The sequence below is a fragment of the Gossypium hirsutum genome, chromosome A13 (genome assembly GCF_007990345.1).
Source record: "Gossypium hirsutum isolate 1008001.06 chromosome A13, Gossypium_hirsutum_v2.1, whole genome shotgun sequence".
NCBI lineage: Eukaryota > Viridiplantae > Streptophyta > Magnoliopsida > Malvales > Malvaceae > Gossypium > Gossypium hirsutum.
This window is the reverse complement of record NC_053436.1, coordinates 101347303-101368637: the sequence shown is the minus strand read 5'-3', so window position 1 is coordinate 101368637 and position 21335 is coordinate 101347303. Positions and strand designations below refer to the sequence as shown.

Below are 21335 nucleotides of genomic sequence, written 5' to 3'. Positions count from 1 at the left end.
TTTAGGATATAATTAAAATATTTTAAAATTTAAAGATTAATTTAAAATAAAGATAATAATTTAAGGATGTCTAGTGCAATTAACTTAAATTTTAATTATTTATATATCTTTTAAGGTTTTTAATAAGATGTTAATGTGTAATTTGCCAATGTATAAATTATATATCCCGTGAATATATTATACAATAAAATGTAAAAAATAAAAATTATTCCCCAAAGTGAAAATAGAAAATGTTCCTAAAAGGGAAAGAAATACCAAAAAAAGGTATAAAGCAGAAAAGAATTTAAAAAAAAATCAATGTAGGCCTCCTACTTTGACTTTTCCCTTCCCAACTTCATTTACCTTATTGAAAAATGGTAAATCTCTTCTTCTTCTTTTTTGTCTGGCTTTTTTATCCATATATGAAACAAGGAAATTATTTAACAACCCTTACCTGCCGACTTCCTTATAATTTTTTCCCTCAAATGAAGAATGGTAAAATATCGTGAATAGTCCCTTATATTTTATCAAAATTTCATGATAACAAATTGTAGTTAATTTCAATTATTCTTTTTCAAGTTTCAATACAACATTATTAGGTTCTAAGTCAAGACTTTGGTGGGAACTACAAATATATATGACATTGATTTTATAAATTTCTTATTTTCAAGAATCTATCTTGAAATTTTGATAAAATTATGAGGGACTAAATTCCTAGAAATAAAATCACAAAGACTAAATTTCAAATTTACAAAGAATACAAAGACTTGTAACATATTTTTATCTAATTGAAAATTACATTATGTTTGACACAAAATTATATTTGAATGTAATATAGTTTATAATTTAATTTAATAATAATTGAAATATTTTTATAAATAATTAGATTTTTATTATTTTAATTAAAAATTATTGAATATATAAATTAAATATAGAAAACAAATAAATTAATAAAGGATAAAATAATATTTTTATATAATTTTTAGTAAATAAAATTTAGGGATTAATGTATTTCTTTTAATTCAATTTTAAGGGGTAAGTGAGTGTTTTTCAAATTAAAGAATGAGTGAAAATTTTAATATGGATTTAAATTATATTTATTTTAATTTTGTCGTTTACGAAAATAACAAAGTAAAATTATATTAAAAATAACAAAGGAAGCTGTCACTTTTGTTGATCTGTCTTCCATTAACATTTGATCTGTCGGCCATTAACTAGATTCGTTATTCCATTTTAATTAATTGTATATTACCGAGTTAAGTTTTAGAGTAAACTATGTATTATTCATTTAATTATACATCTAAATTTTTATTTTAGTGATTTAAATTTAAAAAAATTACAATTAGATGATTCAATTATTCAAGATTATGGTTTTTTTTGGACACTTAACTGTTAAATAAGTAATGGAAGGATGACATTTCGGTTTTTAATTTATATAATAATAAAATTAACCTTTAATATTTAAAGATTATATCTTTTGATCTTAATTCTAAAATTTAAATTCATAACGTTTATACATTATGTGAGCTTATTTTTTACTAAATCATAAATTTTAAAAATTTTAAAAAACACACATTAAATCTTCCAAAAAAATATATAATAAATTAAAAATTCATAAAATGTATTAAATATTATAAAACAAATTCAAAAGCAATATAAAAGAAATTACGTTTATGGAATTTGTAGGCATTTATAGAAATCAAGATACGGCATCACGAAACATTAACAATTTTTGGAAGGCAAAACTTACAAACCTAACCTTAAGTAATTTCAGAAAGATGATCAACCACTTAGAAATTTAAACTACACTTATAAGGGTAAACTACTTAGATTGTGAACCATTTTTCAACATGTTTATATTTTTAAATTAATTTTTTGTTAATTTAATCACTCTCATTAAATCAATTGCAATTACTAAATTAAATTAACAGAATTTGCAAAATGTTAATGACTAAATTTTTTATTATATTAATCAAAAGAAAATCACATAAACATTCCGTTTGGCATATCAAATTGCAATTGATCTAACGACAGTAATTTAACAAAAAAATCGGTAACCAAAATAAGAACAAATTAAAACTTAGGTGATCATTGCGTAGTTTACCCAAAATATAATAATAAAAGCAAAACAATTTCACATATCAAATCTATAAAATGCATTTTCAGCAACTTAAGCCTACACTTAGGTAGCAACTAGAAAATTATTTCTCTAATCAAATAGAGAATGAACAACATAACCATGAGGTGCGGTGTGATAGTTGTTCACTTTATCCTTTAACCATGAGGTTGAGAGTTTGATTCTTGACCATGAGAGTACAACATATTTCATGGCTATTCGTTTACCTCTTTGGAAAGCCCTTGTAGCAAGGGCTTAGTCGCCATTACCCGGTGGTGGATGCCTTAGTTTCGACCAAAAAAAAATAAAAAGGACAATGAACCACATTTATTCTTACCTTAAAGGGGAAGAGGAGGGGGAAAGGTCCAAGAATAGTGAAGCCATAAATTATTTTTGGGGTTGAAATTGAGTTATTTATGATAGCTAAAATGTAATTTCGTTGTTGTATTAATTTATATCTTTGTAATTTTTAAAGGATTAGATTATAATTTTATCATTTTTTTAGGCTAAAGTGTAATTTAATTATTTACTAATTTATGATTTTATAGAATATAAAGGAAATGGTATAATTTAATTTTCCATTTTAGGAGGGAACTAACCCTACCAATCCTCTTAGTGTTGCCCCTGCAAGGAGCTAAATCAAACAAGTTCAAAGCAAAGAGCAAACTTTAAAGAAATAAACTTGAAGATTACAAATATTAGTTGACTAGGACTTGTTGCCTCTTGTATATTATTCTTCCATTAAACCTCATTTTCTTTTGCTCTATTTCAAAATATTTAAAATGTCAAATTTTTAATGTATTTTTAATGTTTTATAATTTTTATGTTTTTCTAATTTATAACATTTTTAAAAATTATTTTTAAAAATTTTAAAATTTTTTAGAATTATGATTAAATTGACACAATTTGTAAGCATTGAAGGCTAAAGTTTATAAAATTAAAACTAAATTGACATAATCTCTAAATGATAAGGGCTACATTTATTATTATGTCAATTTAAAAAAAAAAACCAGCCACATTATCCTTTTGTTAACCATTTAGTTGGGTGACCAAAAAATATAATCCCAAATTGTTGGGTGACTAATTGGAATATTTTGAAAATTGATGAAAAAACAAAAACTTAAGTATAATTGAGTGTTGTCCACGAAACTAACTAAAAATTTGGCTAATGCAAGTGCCCCTATCAATTAATAGTATAGCTACGGCGAACAAATATATCATTCTCACGAAAACTAAAAGTACTAGTAATTACTATCTTTCTATTATTTAACTGAATAATTCGAATAATTGATTAAAAACTAAAATTAACTAAATTAATTAACTTACAAACAAAACAAAGAACAAAATATGAAAACCTATTAGCAACAAAAAGCGAAACAATATTCAGGAAAAAATCCACATAGACTTTATCTGCCACTATCAATCTAAATTACACAATTTCTTTACTTAGTATCTTAATTCGTAAAAACCCCTAAACTATGCTAATATCTCTTTTGAGAGTAAGAGCAACTAATTCTAGGTTGATTAATTGAAATTTCTTTCTAATTAAAACCTCTATTATCGCATTAACTCATGCTATAGATTCCCCTATTAGATTTGACTCTAATCTGGTAGATTTATGTAGTCCTATTTCTAAGATTGCATGCAACTCCACTCAATTACGCAAATCTACTCTTAAACAGGGTATGTTCCTCCTCTAATTTAAGCACATCAAACATGGATCAATAATCTAGAAATATCAAATCAAGAATTAAGCACACATAATTGAAAATAAGATCTAAGTATTTATTGCGTAAAGTAGAAATCAAAAGAAAAAATTCATCGTAGGGTTTATCTCCCCTAGGTATTTAGAAAATTAGTTCATACTTGAAAATAAAAACATCCAAAACACAGTTTAACCAAAAGAAATAAAGAAACTCATGATAACCTCTTAAGAAATCAAATAGGAGTCTTCAATCTTGACGAAAACCTACTTTAGAATTGGCTTCAATGGTGTTTTTCGAGTTATTTCTAGAGTACTCTATGACGACTCTCTCTATTTTCTTATTTTTGTCATATATACGTCTTAGAATGCCCGAAAAACCTCAAAAATGTGATTTCCCACAGTTTAGGGTACAAATTTGCAAAATCAACACGACTTGCCACATGACTGTATGGCATCCCCTGTGGCTCACACAGCTGTGTGGAAGGGGTCAGCTCGTGTGGCTCTTATAACTTACTTTGATTTTTTTTTATTTTCGCTCATTTTTTCACTCATTTTGCTCCCAAATGCTCTATTAAGCATAAAAACATGAATTTAAAGGATTAAGAGCATAAAATTCACAATTAATATTGAATAATCACCCAATAATGCATTAAGAATGAGATTAAAATATATTACTTTTAGCACTTATCATTGAGGGGCCAATTATGCAATTTACCCTAAGTTTTAACTTTGAGATATTTAATTAGTTGAGTTTGAATATTTTGAATGGCTTAGGAGCTTAAAAAAAAACGTCTAAATTTTTTTTTTGGTACATAGCAAATATGACGAGCAAAGAAAGATTATGGGCATGAGAAATAAGTATTATTCATTGAGGCACACAATCAGTTTCTTGTTTTCTTTCCGAGTTGTTGATTGTTGTTGTTATATTGGACAGTCTTGATTGAGTTTAGGATTTCTTGGATGTCCTGTAAAGCTGGAAAAAGTCTCCTTCCAACCTTTGGTTTACCAAGGATGATGTTAGTCCGCTTGCGATTTTTAGAGGCAAGCTTGCAAGATAAGATCTTGTGGTTTCTTAAGAGCAATAAGGATGAACGGAGGGTCAGTATACTGACCTATAAGTTTCAAGGTTATTATTATTTATTAAATAATTTCTTAATTAAATAATTTATAGTTTAATCAAACTCAATATTTTCGAAATGAAGTCATGGTAGTGGTGGAGATGTTAGTGGATAAAATAAAGATGATGGATGTTGGTGGAGGGTTTTGATAGTTAGTAGATAGTATAGGTTTATAGGTTTTGGTTATATGCAATAATGGGTTTCCACTTCCTTCTTTCTTTTACCAATTCGACTTCCTGATACATTAAAAGAAATAGAGAATGTAAGAAAATAGAGGGAGAAACAAAAGAGAATGTAAAAAAAAAAGTTCAAAGAATATAAAAAAATTAAATTGCTCAAAACGAAAAAAATTTGGGATTAATTGTATAATTTAACCTAAAATTTTTATTTGAAATAATGATTTAACGTGCTACGTCAGCTTACTATTACACTGTTAATAACAATTAACGACTAAGTGATTAAAATATTACAACACGATAACGTAAGTGAATAAAATGTAACATTTCAAATATAAATAACTAAACTATAATTTGAGATAAATAAAAGTGACTATGAATATAGTTTAACCTATGATAAATTATATGAAGTTTTATTTAATATAAATATTATAAAATAAAACTATGGCACATAAAGGAGTTATTAAAATTTATATGACACGAATTATTAATTTAGTTGAATACATAGTCTTTTACATACATTTATAGCGTATTAAAATGATATATTATTATTGGTTGAATATTTATCTTTTTAAAACATAATTCAGATTTAAATCTCAATTGTACCAAAAAATAATAAAATAATATAAATTTTCTTTGTTATCTTTGCAATAAAACTAAAAAAAATTCGGCCACATAAGTCCTATTCATAGGTTGTTAATTTGGGATTATCTTTTCAATAAAACAAAAATTTAAAATAAAACTCAAAAATATTAAATTAAAAAAAGACAAATACCTCATTTAGAAAAAAAAAAAGTATGAAATACCCCACCATTTTTGCACGTTTTTTATTCCTTTTCCGTCCCCAGTTAAGTTCATAATTCCCTATAATAAATTCATGCACATGCATAGCACACTAGTTTGAATATTTATTTTCATTTATAATAATTGAATCTGTGTCTAAAATGATAATATATATTTTTGATCTTATAAATAAATTTAAAATCACTCTCAAAATTTTGATTATATCTCAATATATAAAAGTGTAAATTATATTGATATTTGTAAATTTCTTTTTTGGTATTTATTTATGAAAATTTACAAAATAATCATTCAACTGTTTGATCTTTTTCTTATTTTAGAATTCTTTTTTTTTAGTTATTAGCCGTTAAATTACTAATAGAAAGATAACCTAATAGTTTCTAAAATTGGTATAAGAGCAGCTTTAACTTTTAATTTTTATACATTATGTGAATTTAGTTTTGATTAAAAAAAACTTTCAAAATTTACACATTGTGTAATTTAATATTTTTTTGTAGTTTTACTTTTATTTATGACATTGAGGGTTAATTTTAAAAAAAATAAAAAAAAGATAAAAATTATTATCTTGAATTTTTGAGAGTTTCTATTTTTTGTATATTTTCAATCAAATTTAGTTTATAGATTTGTGCTTTTAACTTTTTAGTTGAAAGAGTTACAAAAGAATAACAAAATTGAAAAGAAGATTATATTACACAATATGTAAATGTTGACGTTAAATTTTTTTAGAATTAAGACTAAATTGATATAATGCATAAATATTGAGGATTAAAATTACTATTATGTTAATTTTAAAAACCGTGACCTCATCTTTCCATTAGTCATTTAATAGTTGGTGACTAAAAATAAAAAAAGATCAAATAATTAAATAACTAAAAAACCCTTGACATAATTGAATGACTAAAAATATAATTTACCTAATATAAAAATAATTTACTAACAAAATTAATTGTACATGTGAAATTAAAAAAATATTATTTCTCTAGAAAAATCTAAACATGATCAGTGTTTCTATATAGATTTATACTATTTATAAAATTACTAAGTTTGATATCATTACTTATGCATTAAGTGAGATTAGCTCAATTAATAAAAAGAATTAAAAAACATAAAATTAAATAAGAATAATATGTGTTTTAATAATTTATATAATAATGTTCTATAAAATATTCATTTTTCAAAATTTAACCAATTACCTACTAAAATAAATATTTATATTTCTGATTTTTGCCTATAACATTATCCCATCTTTTTAGAAATACCATTATTTGCCAAAGCATAAAATTTATATTAAAAAGTAAAAACTAATTAAAAAAAATAAAGCAATATAGTCACTTAATGAATAAAAACTAAAATATTTTAAAAGTAACTTATGTATAATTCATGCGCTGGTCTATTCAGGTCGAGGTCCAATTTTTTTTTTTTTAAATTCAAATCTGTTTTCGGACTGATCACATAAAATTCATTTTACTATTTAAAATATAATATAATATTAAAATTATATTTTACTTAATATTTTTATATATCTTGTAATTAAATTTAAATTTAAAAATATTTTTTATCATTAAAATTAAATTCAGGTTGAATTTGATAAATCGAAATAAAAAAATTATTATCCAAACTCGATTGAAATTGAATAAACTTACCGAGCCGAGCGAACTACCCGACTCTAGTCGGAACGGATTTACCGGGCTGGGCGACTTGCACAGGTGTATTACAAGGTCTATTATTATAAAGAACTGGACTTTTGGGTATCTTTTGCACAGTAACTGAGGACCGTATGTCTGTTTGAGCTTTCATGGTGTCTCATTCGAACAAAATCGTACTCTTTAATCGTGACTTTTGTGGCCTGAGCTCTTTTCTCTACGGATATCATCGTCGTCGTCATCATCTTGTTGTTTGCATATAGTGGAAGTCAAGTTCATGTCTCCATCAGGTGAAGAACCCTACTCTTCACTCTTCACTCTTCACTCTTCACATTCTCTGTCTCAGTGGTCTTCAATTTTCAACTTTTCCCCTCCCCTTTTCCCCTTTTGGTTGGTACTTTCTTGTAATTTCCAGCTCTTTTTGATGCATCTTTTTTAGTTTCCATTAACTTCTTTTTCCAAATCTCTTTTTTATTTATTTCTGTGGGCTATCATGGAGTTTTACTTCAGTGCTTGTTTTAGTTCATCTCTATCTGAACTGATCTCCATGATAGGACACTTTCTAAACTTTTGATACTTTTGATTATGATGTATATGCAACTTTTAGTTTCTCTTTTGTTGAATCTAACTTGGGGGATTTTCAGCTATTCATCTGTGCTAAAGGTAATCATGAGACTATGCTGTGCTAAAGGTAATCACGAGACTATGAACATGAACTAGATATATGGTTTCAAGGGCTGAGTGAGACATTTGTTCGAACACTTTGCAGAAGACCAAAAATTTTGCAGATAATTTAAGTCAAGAAGATTGGAATTGGCCATTGGGGTTTATTTTTTCCCTAAGAACCGAGAACTAGACCGAAAACAGTTATAGTTTGAGAAGAAAAGAGAAGAAAGGCAAAAAGGAAGAAACTTTGGAGAGAAATGAGTGGTGGAGCGGAAGAAGGGGTAACATTAGAGCATACGCCAACATGGATTGTTGCAGCAATTTGTACTGTGATTGTTGCCATTTCTTTGGCTATGGAACGTTTGCTTCATGTTGTTGGGAATGTTTTGAAGAGAAAACAACAGAAACCACTCTTTGAGGCTCTTTTGAAAGTTAAAGAGGGTAACCCATCTCCCTTTTCTCTCTAATTTTTCATATTTTGATGTTAAATTTGATTGGAAGTGTTAAAGGGAAGGCTTGTAAAAAAAAGTCTGTTTTTTCATAAAAGACAATCTTTTCTCTGTCTTTTATGTGTTCCCGAAGGAGGAAAGTTAAAAGTGGTAAATTGCATTTTTGGTTTATAGGAGAAGCTCTTTTCTGTATCTCTCCATTGGAGAAGGAATTAAGACAGAAAAAAAATGATGTTTTGAACAAGTAAAAAACAGTTAAATATTACGCTTTTTTCTTTTTGATTATATGTTGAAGGATGCGAAATTTGCATATCTTTTTGAAGTTTACGTAGAAAGAATGGTTTTTTTATATGTTTCTATTGGGAAATTCTTTTGCTATTTTACAAATTGTAACATTTAGATGTCGGTTTCTTTTGGCAGAGTTGATGCTCTTGGGGTTTATATCATTATTGCTGACAGTATTTCAGAATGCAATTTCTAAAATCTGTGTATCAAGTGACGTATTAACTAGCATGCTTCCTTGTAAAAGGGAAGACAATAAAGAAACCGGGGAGGGCTCCAATCATACGACATCACATTTTCAGAAGTATTTTGCTTTAACCCTGTCTGGTGGAACCAGGCACCTACTGGCTGAGACCCCTTCCACGGGATACTGTGCTAAGAAGGTAGCATATTTATCCATCACCTAATCAATGGATGTTATTGTCACTTATGCTATAATGAAAAGCAAAGAATTGGTTTATCTTTTTCATTTTAAGAAAGGAATCGGTGATGAGAGTAACGAATAGGGTCCTATGCATCTTATTTAAAGACACTTCTGCAGGTTTTGGCTCAATTTTTCAATTAAAAATGACAAACTGTTTGATTAATGTACTTATTGTTTCTGTACTTTTGTGCTTCAGGGTAAGGTACCTTTGTTGTCTGTTGAAGCGCTGCATCAACTGCATATTTTTATCTTTGTCCTGGCCATTGTTCATGTAACATTCTGTGTTCTCACAGTTTCTTTTGGAGGGCTAAAGGTAAGCTGTCTAATATGGTTCATTTGCTTCTTCTTCAACTTTATTCTAGTTGTGGTTTAGCTATTTGTTTATTCTCAGCTTCTCCTAAAAAGATTTTTTTTTTCTTTTCCTTTTAAGTAGATACGTGAATGGAAGAGGTGGGAAGATTCAATTGCAGAGAAGAATTATGATTCAGAGCAAGGTAAGGACTAAGGACTATGCAGTATATGTCTTTGCTGCAGTAAGGTTTTTTGTAGTTAAGAAATTGACTTACTAGGAACTGATATGGCTGATTGACCCATCCCCTTCCCTACTCCAGTGCAATCTCCTTGGGCCAAAATAGGGCTTCCCACAAAGAGTCTGCTTTTCTTTACCTTTTCTTGATGCTTCTAACTTGTGTACTGTGTTAGTGCAGTGCTGAAGAAAAAAGTCACTCATGTGCAGCAGCATGCTTTTATCCAAGAGCATTTTCAGGGTCTTGGTAAAAATTCAATTCTGCTAGGATGGGTGGTAAGCTTCTATTTCATTTATGATACTATCTTTTTTCCATTCACATCTACAACAATTGAATTATTCTTCTCTTTTTGCCAACCTGTTTCCCTTGCCTGTCATATGTCGGAATTGGCATGAAACACATGCATAATAGTAGTCCTTGAAATTGCTTTATACATGAGAAATACGCATATCTGTGTTTATGGCAATGTTTTGTTTTTGTGGATGGAGTTAGAATTTGTCTTGTTGGTCTTAGGAGTTACGATGGATAGTCTTTTAAATACTAATCGAGGATAGGGCAGCTTTTTTGCTTGCCATTGTTGGTAACGTGGCATGCTTTATTAGTTAAATGTGTACTTGCATATGCTTGCACTTATTTGTGCCTCTTGTTATGTTTGATCCTATCATCTGCCTTCAATGGTGAATGGAGGGATTGTTTTCCATAAGATATGTCTAACTTGGAATTGGAAAAAATGGAAGAAACTACTGTAGTATAATAAAAAGTGATTATGTGCCTCGTAAGATGGGGAACAAGAGCTATTGCCATAGTTAAAATGGGTGCTTACAATCGATATCTTTCCCCCTGCCCTTATTACTTACCTTGACAGAATAAAGGACTTTAATTCGTACAGGTATCTTGATCACTATAAGACATTCGATACGAAACAATCCTAATTGAACCTCGAACATTCCTTTTATTTGCAGAAGTTTTTATGCTTTTGCTAATCATGACTCTAACCTTCTTAATTGTCCCTTTGTTTTCTTACAGCATTCTTTTTTTAAGCAATTCTATGCATCAGTGACCAAATCAGATTATGTGACACTAAGGCTAGGTTTCATCATGGTAAGTTTTCTGTGGAAAGGTTGAAGAACTTTGTTATGGTTGTAATGTCATTCCAATAGCCAATGACCAAGTGCTTATTATTTGTATTGCAGACACATTGCAGGGGGAATCCCAAGTTTAATTTTCACAGATACATGATCCGTGCCTTGGAAGATGATTTTAAGCAAGTTGTTGGAATAAGGCGAGTGATATATGAGATTGTTTGTGAATATTTGTCTCATATTTCTTGCACATGTTCCGACATCAAATCATGCTTACTTTGCTGATTCATTTTGATTTGTTGTTTTATTTGTTTGTTTGCAGTTGGTATCTCTGGGTTTTTGTGGTCATCTTCTTGTTGCTGAATGTTAATGGTATGTAAGACCACTGACCATTGTTAGCATTATCATTTTTTGATGTTCAATTGCTTTCACAATTTTGTCAAAGTTTTTCTTCAGGTGTTGATTATTTTTAGTATATCAAAATGGGATGATTGTTTTTCACCAGCTCATAGCACTCGTAACTATTTAATATAGGACTCCATTAAAACTATGTTTTCTGGTGTTAAAAATAGAGCTTCATTGGAGTTGAGGCTTAGCCCAATTGGTTCACGTCGCAACCCCTAGAAGGTGGCATTCAGTAGTTATAGGGTTCTAATCTCAGCATCTACAACCCTTTCCCTACCCCAAGCTGCAGCCTTGTTTGTACCAGATGAAAAATCTATTACTGTAGTCATATAATATGAACCTTTTTTATATTTTTACTTTTTGCTCCTATGGCATGTAATAGATGCTTTTATCGGGATTACTTCCTAGCATTAATGTACTGTGTAAATGATGACATTTTCTCAATTTTCTTCTGCAGGCTGGCATACTTATTTCTGGATTGCTTTCATTCCTTTCATTGTGAGTATCTTTATTACAGTTTCTTACAGACACATACATATGCCCAAAAATAAACACACATCCATGTACTCAATTAGAACTAATCGTTATGAACCAATTCCAGATTGAAGAGATAATTGCATGGACTAATCTACTCCATATTTATTGAATCTTTGATAAACTGATTAATTATGTTACGTGGACTTGGGTGAGTATTTGATACTGGCATATGCCCGACAAGTTTATACTTCAATTTATTTTATTTTATATTATTTTACTTAATTATGTTAACTGGACTTGGGGGTGAGTAATGGATATACTGGCATATATATCCCTGTACCATGTTCGAATATGTTTTGGACACTAGTTCCGGAATTGGTACTTCAGGGAAAATGAAGAGTCCTAGTGACATAACCGATCAACGGAATGATAGTCTTATCCTATAAATAAAGATCAATACTGGTAACAGTGCCACTAATTGATCTATTGGAAAGGAAACCGTTGAAACTCGGGATATATTCATCAACATCAATAAGTTCCTTTGGTTGCATTCTGTTCTTTTACTTAATTCATTTGTTTTCCAGCTTCTACTTGCTGTGGGCACCAAGCTCGAGCATGTGATTACTCAATTGGCTCATGAGGTTGCTGAGAAACATGTAGCCATTGAGGGGGAATTAGTGGTTCAACCATCGGATGATCACTTTTGGTTCAACAGGCCTCGTATTGTCCTCTTCTTGATCCATTTTATCCTCTTCCAAAATGCTTTTGAGATTGCTTTTTTCTTCTGGATTTGGGTAAAGCCTCTATTTTAGTTCACTATTTTTCCGTACGGACCTCATAGTGAATGGGATGACATAAAAACACATTCTTCATCATCTGCAGGTTCAATTTGGCTTCGACTCCTGCATCATGGGTCAAGTTCGTTATATCGTTCCTAGGCTCGTTATAGGGTAATAATCAATGACCATTTGGTTTACGTTATTGTGACTTTAAAATTTTTCATTCTCTACTAAATTGCTGACTTGTTTTCTTCTGTTGGTTACTTCAGGGTTTTCATTCAGGTACTTTGCAGTTATAGCACCTTGCCACTTTATGCTATTGTCACACAGGTTAGTTGAGTTTCTTAGACCATAAACTCCAATTCCATATCCCGAACTCCGATTTACACATCTTTTTTTTCCTACTGAATTGAAGATGGGAAGCTCGTTTAAGAAGTCGATATTCGATGAGCATGTGCAAGTAGGTCTTGTTGGTTGGGCACAGAAGGTGAAGAAAAAGAAAGGCTTAAAAGCTGCTACTGGGTCTGCAGCTCAAGAAAACTCTGAGCAAAACCCTTCGGCTGCAATTCAGATGGGGAGAGTGTTGCGCAATGCATCTGCTCCTGAGGAGATTCATCCTTCACACGGTACATACTGAGCGGTGCTGAGAGGCAGTGGAGCCATACTTCAGAAATTATTTATTAGGTAATAGCATTTGTTATGTTTATATCGGATGTACCTAGATTCGCACCAGTGGTTTGCTTTGCGTTGCTTGGTTTTTTAGTATATTGTGGGTATCAGATTTAGAATGAAATGGTCATCAGTACAGGAAAAATTTGTTTTCTACTAAAAAGATAGCTTGGTGAACAAGTCAAGTTTGAAAACAGTTGTACTGCTTACTGCAATGTTTATCTAAACAACACACATCCCCTCCAAAAAAAAAAAAAAAAGGAAAAAAGAAAAGAAAAAAGAAAAACTCACAGGGACAAGATTGGTAATTTCAATTGATAAAGGTAAGAATTCCTTAATGATGCAAACTCCTATGCATAAATGTTTACACAATCATAATCATATCATATAACTATTGGATTATTGCTTAAATAAGATACACGAGAAGTCTCAAAATAAATTAGACTTGAATTCCAACGCCACGCTTCAACACAAAGTTTCCAAGTCTACACGATATATAAAGAACCAATATGAGAATAATTAATCAGCATCTCAAAATTGAATTCAAAACATGTGATAACGAGTCATATTTCTTATGTTTCGAACCCTATTATTATTTTTTATTATTTTATGAGTGAAATATCGTATTTTAGTTTCGTTTGTGCATTTAGTGTTGTTTATGCATGCTTTACTATGTTTCTTTATTTTTAATTTGATTTTATGTTGTTTAGTTACAAGTGATTATTTTGAGTGTTTCTGTGATTTAAATTAATTGCATACAAGCTTGGAATACAATGTCGCAAGTCCTCGAGGATGGAAGGAGCATCTTAAAAGAGGGCCCAAGCAAAGTCGAGTGGGTTGTGACCTCGCAACCAAATGCTGCGACGCTGGCCCAATGTAGCAAGTTGGTGCCCCAGCTCAGTAGCAAATGCCCCGAGCTTTGCGCCACAGCGTCGTTTCACCAAGTTGCGGCCCCGCTATCCATATCTTGTGGGTTTGTTTGCTGTTTTTAAAAACCGAGATGCATGGCTACTTTCATCTTTTCAAGTCTAAATCAGGTTTGTAACCCTAGTTTGAAGTCAATTAAAATTACACAACTCTATAAATAGGATGTTAGAAGAGAGATAAATCATCTCTGTTCTCAATTTATATTCCACTTGTTCGAAGTTTGATTTTATTTTGTGAGATCGAATTACTCTTAATTTTTTTCTTGTTCTTTGGTATTTGCATTTCTTTCGGTTTAATTACAATTTTCAAGTTTGTTAAATATGTGGGCAATATTTGATAGCTTAGAATAATTGGTTTGTCAATTATTTAATAAGTCAATCGATTTATTTCTAATATTTGTGACGATTGCATGATTATTTGTGTACTGTAGGCATGCAATCTAACTTAAATAAATTTTGATTGTGCATTTGTTGGTTAGAATTGAGTTTCTTTCGTTTTTAAGGCTATTTGATAAATTAAATTTCTAAACGATTATTATATGGTTGTTGATAAATTAAATTCCTAAATGATTATTATATGGTTGTTTGTAAGTAATTAATAGCGATTGTTTTGATTATTGAAAATGTAAAAAGAGATTAGGTTTCTTGGTAATTGTTGGTAACTATATTTAATTTATTAAAGAATATTGAAATATTTTTATAAATTTTAATGGATTCAATTTTATTAACTACTCCCACTAATTAATTTTTTTATGTAAATATTATTTTTGGTGAGTTCGAAGATCATGATATACATTTAATTCAAGTAAAATGCAAATAGCCCTGAAATTCCCCAAAATACCTACAGTGTACATTCTTCGATTCCTCTCTCCTAACATAGGAGCTAACATTGGCATTTCATTCAACACTTATTCTCCACATCATACATCAAAGGTTTCTTAACAATGAATGATCCCTATTGACAAAAAAAAAAAAGAAGAAGGAAAAGAAAACAGCTTTATAAACTCATTAGCTTGATCTTTTTAAATTTACGGTTAATTGGATTGCAGATGAAATACCTCAACTCTTCATTTCTACTGCGAGAAAAATGACCCAAAAGTAAGCCATAGCAAGCTTGGATGACAGGCAATTCAATGGGTGGCTTATGCTACTGTTCAGTACCTAAAAGGAGGGGTTAGAAACCCATGGTTTTAGTGGTGGAGACTGAAAGGTAGGGAAAGCCATTGTTTATCAGGAGAGGTTTTGCAGGGACTATTCTGAGGGTTTGGCTCAAGAAATCTTTGTTGTTGGCTATGGTTTCTGCTGGAGAAAAATGGGAATGAGAGAGAGTTAAGTTTTCCTCATGCTGCCAAAGCAAATCCATTTAACATAGTGATAACACAAAGCAGCCCAAGGGCGAAGTCAGAAAATTTCTTTAGAGAGGCCGGAATTAAATTTTAATTTTTAATAGTTTATATCTTTATAATTTTTAAAAGATTAAATCAATTTTTTTTCATTTTAAGGAGCTAAAGTGTAATTTTAATTTTACTAATTTAAAATTTTAAAATCTTTAAAATGCTTAAATAGATAATTTTTTATTTTAAGAGGGATCGGGGCTCTTGTCAGCCTTCCTAGATACGCAATTGAAGCAACTATACCTGTTATAACAAAAACACTTCCCTATGACTTTGCACAATATCTATCCATCCATAAACTTCAACTAAGACTGAAGAACATTAGTACTCGTAGTATCCTCAAAGTATTTGCATGAAAGAAACCTATGTCCAAGCAAATGACCAAAACTGTCTGGAACTGGAGTGCCAATCTTGAGACCAGGCCTTGCCTCATTATACACCATTGTCCACGCCTCACAATTGAATTCATACTAAATTATCTTACCATCCCTTCACATCACAACCTTGGATCCAATAAAAATCAGATTGAAAAATCGGGGAAAAGATGGATGACACCCCAAGTTCAGCTCTGGGATGACTTCCATGGCATCACCAAGATTCCGGTGATGCTTCAAGAACCAAAAGCAAATAGTCGCAAGCCATATGATGAACATCAAAGTCCAACGTATCGTATGTCATTGGAAGATGTAAATTCCCGCTAATCTCTTCACAATTCCTGTAATTCCTCCACTATTGTTAGTGGTACCGTTGACATGGGCATTTTTTTGCAGTGATTCCTTCTCTAAGTTGAAATACTGTGACTCATCTAAATAACTTTTCTATTGGTGTTTTTCAAAGAGAGATAAAGAACAAGGGAGCAAAAAGGTGCAGCAAGGAAGCATGAGACAATCTGCTTGTCTATTCAACTTGAAAAAAATACACTTAAGTAAAAAAAAGTATACCAAATACACAACTACTCCCACTAATGACTTGGAAGCAAGCAGAACTTGTGCACAAATTGATTATGTCAATTAGCACTTAAACAAATCAAAACATAAGCAAACCAAGTTCATTCTTAACTAAATGAAACTATAAGAAACTATGTTGGAAAATTTGGACATCACATATATAATAAGGATAATTACATGTTATTATTTATAAAATAAATTCTAACAAACTAAACAAAAGACTAGCTTGCAAACTAGATAGAATGTGCATTCACCAAAGTTTTAGCTACAGTTCGTACCCTGCCACTTCAAAGCGTTAACTCGCACCTTGCCACTTCGCGATGCCATCTCGCTGTTTGCCTCTTTGTAGAGTCAACTGATAAACCATAATTTATACGTATTCCTATCCCATGCTTAGCACAGTTTATGCATGATTTTTCCTTAGATTTGGTGAATTCGATGCTTCTAATGCCTTAATTTCATGTTTTAAACTTAGGTGAGCATAGGAGAGTGAAAGGAACGGGAAATGGGCCAAAAACAGAGAAAATGGACAAACTTACGAAATCAACACGGCTTGGACTTCCTCACATGGGTAGACCATACGCCCGTGTCAATTTGGCAGAATCAAAGCACGACTCATACGGGTAGACCACAAGCCCGTGCCTATTTAACAGGCTTGACCACAGGCTGAAGTAATCGCACACGGGTGTGTCACACGCGCGTGTCCCTGTCGAGCCCAAACAGAGTCCTATTCGTAAAAGGCTACTTTTGAGGGCTCTTAGGCATTCCAAAGCCTATAAATACACCCTAGAAGAGGAGAATAAGAGGACGCACAAGGAGGAAGCAAGGAATTGCTGAAGGAAAGCCAATTGATCCATCTCAGAAGCCGGATTGATCATCAAGATTGAAGATCTCCCTTCAATTTCCCTTCAGGAGTTTTGAGTTTTTCTTTATGTTTTGTATTCATTATTCTTTTGAGATGTTTACCTTTTTAGTTATGAACTAAAACCCCTAAATACTTAAGGGGAATGAAACCTAAGACGGATCTTGTTATTATTATCTGAATTGTATGATAAATATTTGATTTGTTCTTAATTATGTGTTCTTCATTCTTGTTTTGATATTCCAGGATATTGATTCAAGTTAAGCTCTTATTCAGAGGAGGAATAGGCCCTGTCTAAGAGTACATTTGTAATAATTAAGCGGAGTTGATTGCGCGCCTAGAGATATGGTGACAAGATTTTGCCGGATTAGGGTGAAACCTAATAAGGGGATCCATAGATCGAGTTAATGCAACCTTAGGGAGTTGATTAGAAAGAGATTTCAATTATTCAACATAGGGTTAGACGTTGTTAGTCTCGAGAGAGATAATAATATAACTTAGGGATTTCTACGGATCAAGTCAAATGAATAAATCGTTGAGTTTAGAGTCGAATAACAAGTGAAGTCTAGGTGGATTTTTCCTTAGATATTGTCTTAATTCAATCGTTTTTCCAAAAGTAATTCCCCAATTCTATTTTCTGTGAATTCTTAGTCTAGTTAATTAGTTAGTTAAAACAACCCCACTATTCCTAGGCTAGATAATAAAAAGATAGTCATTACTAGTACTTTTAGTTCCTTTGGGTTCGATAATTTGGTCTTGCTAAAGCTATACTACTGTTTGATAGGTACGAATATCACGTACCATCAACTCGCATCTTATAGTTCACAAATCGTATCTTGTACTCCACAGAGATAGCTCTTTTGTGATTCATAGAGTCAGCTCGTATCTTGCAGTTCACATGTGTTCAAGCTACTGCGTGGTTGGATAACTTGTAACACTCCTCCTTGGCCTCAATGCTACAAACACTAATATCATTCTTTAACTTCTCAAACTAGATAGTTCCAAGAGGTTTTTTTCTAAACCAAGTTTCAAATGAAGTCTTCCCTTTCACAACCTTGGTTGACAATCTATTCAGCAAATAGACTGAGGTGTTTATTGCTTCTGTCCAAAATTTGTTTGGTAGCTTGCCTTTAAACAACAATCACTTAGCCATGTACATTACAATCCTATTTTTTTTCTCTTACATACCCCATTTTGCTATGGAATGTAGATGTTGGTGAGTTATTGGTGAAGCCCTACTTCTTCACAAATGTCACATTGGTCTTCAATTTTGGTCATATTTTCAACCAAATTTAACTAGCACAACTGACTGGGGGACCTATAGTTCACATGTCCCAACCTTTTGTGCTAAAGATGAGACTCATCCATTGAACTAGTGTAGGCATTTGAGGCCACAAAGTTCTAGTCTAGTATAAAAATCCTTTTATTCGTTAAGACGGTCACAACTTCCTATTTCAGTGAATTAAATATAGTTCATCCACTATCTTTAAAGACAACAGTTTAATTTTGCTCAAGCAATAGACCACTGCTAAGAAGAGTCTGATCTATCTCAAACACTTAAAGAACATCTAAGATTGTTTTAGTACATGATGGAATGATGATTAGCATATCACCTTTGCCCTTAGCCTGAATAAACTAGCCATTAAAATCTAGACTCTTGATATGTAGCTTCTATCAATCTTTTTTAAGATGCTCTCATCTAAGGTCATGTGATTTGTGCAGCCACAGTCAATGAGTCGCTACTTTCTAATGTTGCTATTGGTTGCAAAATAGGAGGTAGTGAACATCAACTCCTCCTAAGTTTGATTTCCTTCAGTAGCCAGAGCTTGTACATTCTACTGCTTGCTGTTGCCCCTTGTTTTTGCACACTCTTTTTATGTGACCAAAATGTTTATAGGCTCTACATTGTATGTCAGGCCTGAACCAACAATAATTCTCCAAGTGACTTTTCTTACAATGAGAACAAGGTGAATACTTCTTCTTTCCATTGTCTCTCCCTTGCTTCTTGCTTGAAATGGCACTTTAGAATGCTTTTCTTGTTTGCTTGCTCTTCTTTGCTCTTGAGCATAGAGAGCATTTATCAACTCAAACAAATAAATTGTTGACAGATCTCTTGAATCTTTTAAAGAGGAAACCTTAGACTCATATATCTCAGGAAAAGTGATTATAACCTTTTCCACAATCCTGTTGTCACTAAAATGATCTCCAAATAGCTTTATCTTATTCACGACAGTCATAATTCTGTCTAAATACTGCTTAACAATTTCAGTCTCCTTCATCTTCTAGTTCTCAATATCCCTTATTACGTTGATGAGCTACAACTACCTTATCTTTTCTTAGCCTTGAAACTCCTATTTCATCTTATCCTAAGCTTGTTTGGGAGTCTCACAGAACATGATTCTGGTGAAGATCATATCTGATACACCATTCTGAAGGCATGTTATTGCCTTAAGCTTCTTGGCACACTCCTCACTATGTTGCCGCATCTGAGAAATGGTTGGATTCGCTCTCAATAGTGGTGGCTCTTTGTCAGCATTCACTACTTCCTACAAGTCATAGACCTGGAGGTAAGTTTTCATATTTACTACCTAAATATGGTAGTTCTCTTTAGCACAGATAGGAGGTGGAGGAGGTGAGAAACATGCTGAAAATATACTAATAACAAAACAACAAGAAAAAAAGGCATATTCTTTCTTTCTCGACAAGAAAAAACACAAATAGAGATAATGAGTTTCAAATATGATTGATTCTTGATACCAATTTTTGGCATTTTTCAAATAGAAACAAAGAACAAAGGAGCAAAAATATGCATCAAGGAAACATGAAACAATTTTCTTGTACATTCAACTTGAAAACAATACACTCAAGTAAAAAAAATTATATCAAATACACAACTATTCCCACTAACAACTTAGAAACAAGAAAAACTTAACTTGCACATAAGCTGATTATGTCAATCAGCACCAAAACACATGAAAACATAAGCAAACCGAGTTCATTCTTAACTAAATGAAACTACAAGGGACTAAACAAAATACTTGCATGCAAATTAGGTAGAATGTACGTGCACCAAAGTTTCAGCTGCAGTTCGCACCCTGACACTTTGTAGCGTCAGCTCGCACCTTGCCACTTCACAGTGCCATCTCGCTGTTTGCCTCTTTGCGGAGTCAGCTCGCAGTTCACCACTTCGCAGAGTTAGCTTGCATCTTGTAGTTCTCATGTGTTCGAGCTGCTACATGGTTCGCCAACTTGTGACATTTTCCAATAAATTTTCCCATTACATTAAAAAGGATCGTCTGCAATTTTTAGTCCCACATATTAGTTTCAGACGCATATTAAATAGTGAAAATTGCTTAAGAGTTAGACAAAAGTTGAGATAATGAGAAAAAGGAAATTTAAAAAATGTCTAGCTTTTGGTTACATACACAGAAAGTCTGGCTTTGAGTAAGTAACCCAAAAGGTAAAAATTAAAAGCAAAATAATGAAAACTTCAATCTACCTTTATACTCGCAGAAGCCTAGACAATATTCACACACATATATATACTATCAAAAACTCACCAGCACAATGCTAAAAACTTATTACGGATTGAGACTTAAATTAGTTTTAGTAAATTATTTAGGGTTGACTTTAGCATTTGTAATGTGTCATTTCAGAACACGGTTTGTATGAAGGTGAGGACGACCACTGTAAGAGTAGCAACAATTCCAGTTCCTATCCAAAGATTGGGGAAATAAATACGTACGCTTCATAATTTCATACTTCTCCTTCATGAATATTGCCACTTTTCGCTTCTAAGCCTCTTTATAAAGCTGGTTCAGCCGATTTGACGTTGCCACGTAGCAAACAGGTGGCTCCTCAATTCACTGTATAAGTTTTTTAATGTTGAAGTTGGCCTACATGCAGCA

The 21335-nt window shown here is 31.6% G+C and overlaps 1 protein-coding gene across 12 annotated transcripts; it reads left to right on the top strand.

The window, feature by feature from the left end:
• The first annotated feature begins 7506 nt into the window (after nt 1–7506).
• On the top strand, nt 7507–14479 carry LOC107893118 (MLO-like protein 1). Of its 12 annotated transcripts, none has more exons than XM_041085457.1 (16): nt 7569–7828; nt 8183–8229; nt 8308–8645; nt 9074–9318; nt 9556–9672; nt 9793–9853; nt 10067–10161; nt 10913–10987; nt 11080–11168; nt 11291–11340; nt 11831–11871; nt 12435–12644; nt 12733–12800; nt 12899–12959; nt 13045–13313; nt 14061–14479. In XM_041085457.1, the coding sequence occupies exons 3-15, from the start codon at nt 8462–8464 to the stop codon at nt 13264–13266; spliced, it is 1518 nt and encodes a 505-aa protein (XP_040941391.1). In that variant the 5' UTR covers nt 7569–7828; nt 8183–8229; nt 8308–8461; the 3' UTR covers nt 13267–13313; nt 14061–14479. The 12 variants fall into 12 exon arrangements, with proteins under 12 accessions (XP_040941398.1, XP_040941399.1, XP_040941391.1 ...); XM_041085462.1 differs by having other exon boundaries at nt 7646–7928; XM_041085464.1 differs by lacking the exon at nt 14061–14479 and having other exon boundaries at nt 7507–7828; nt 13045–13492.
• Nucleotides 14480–21335: the final 6856 nt, after the last annotated feature.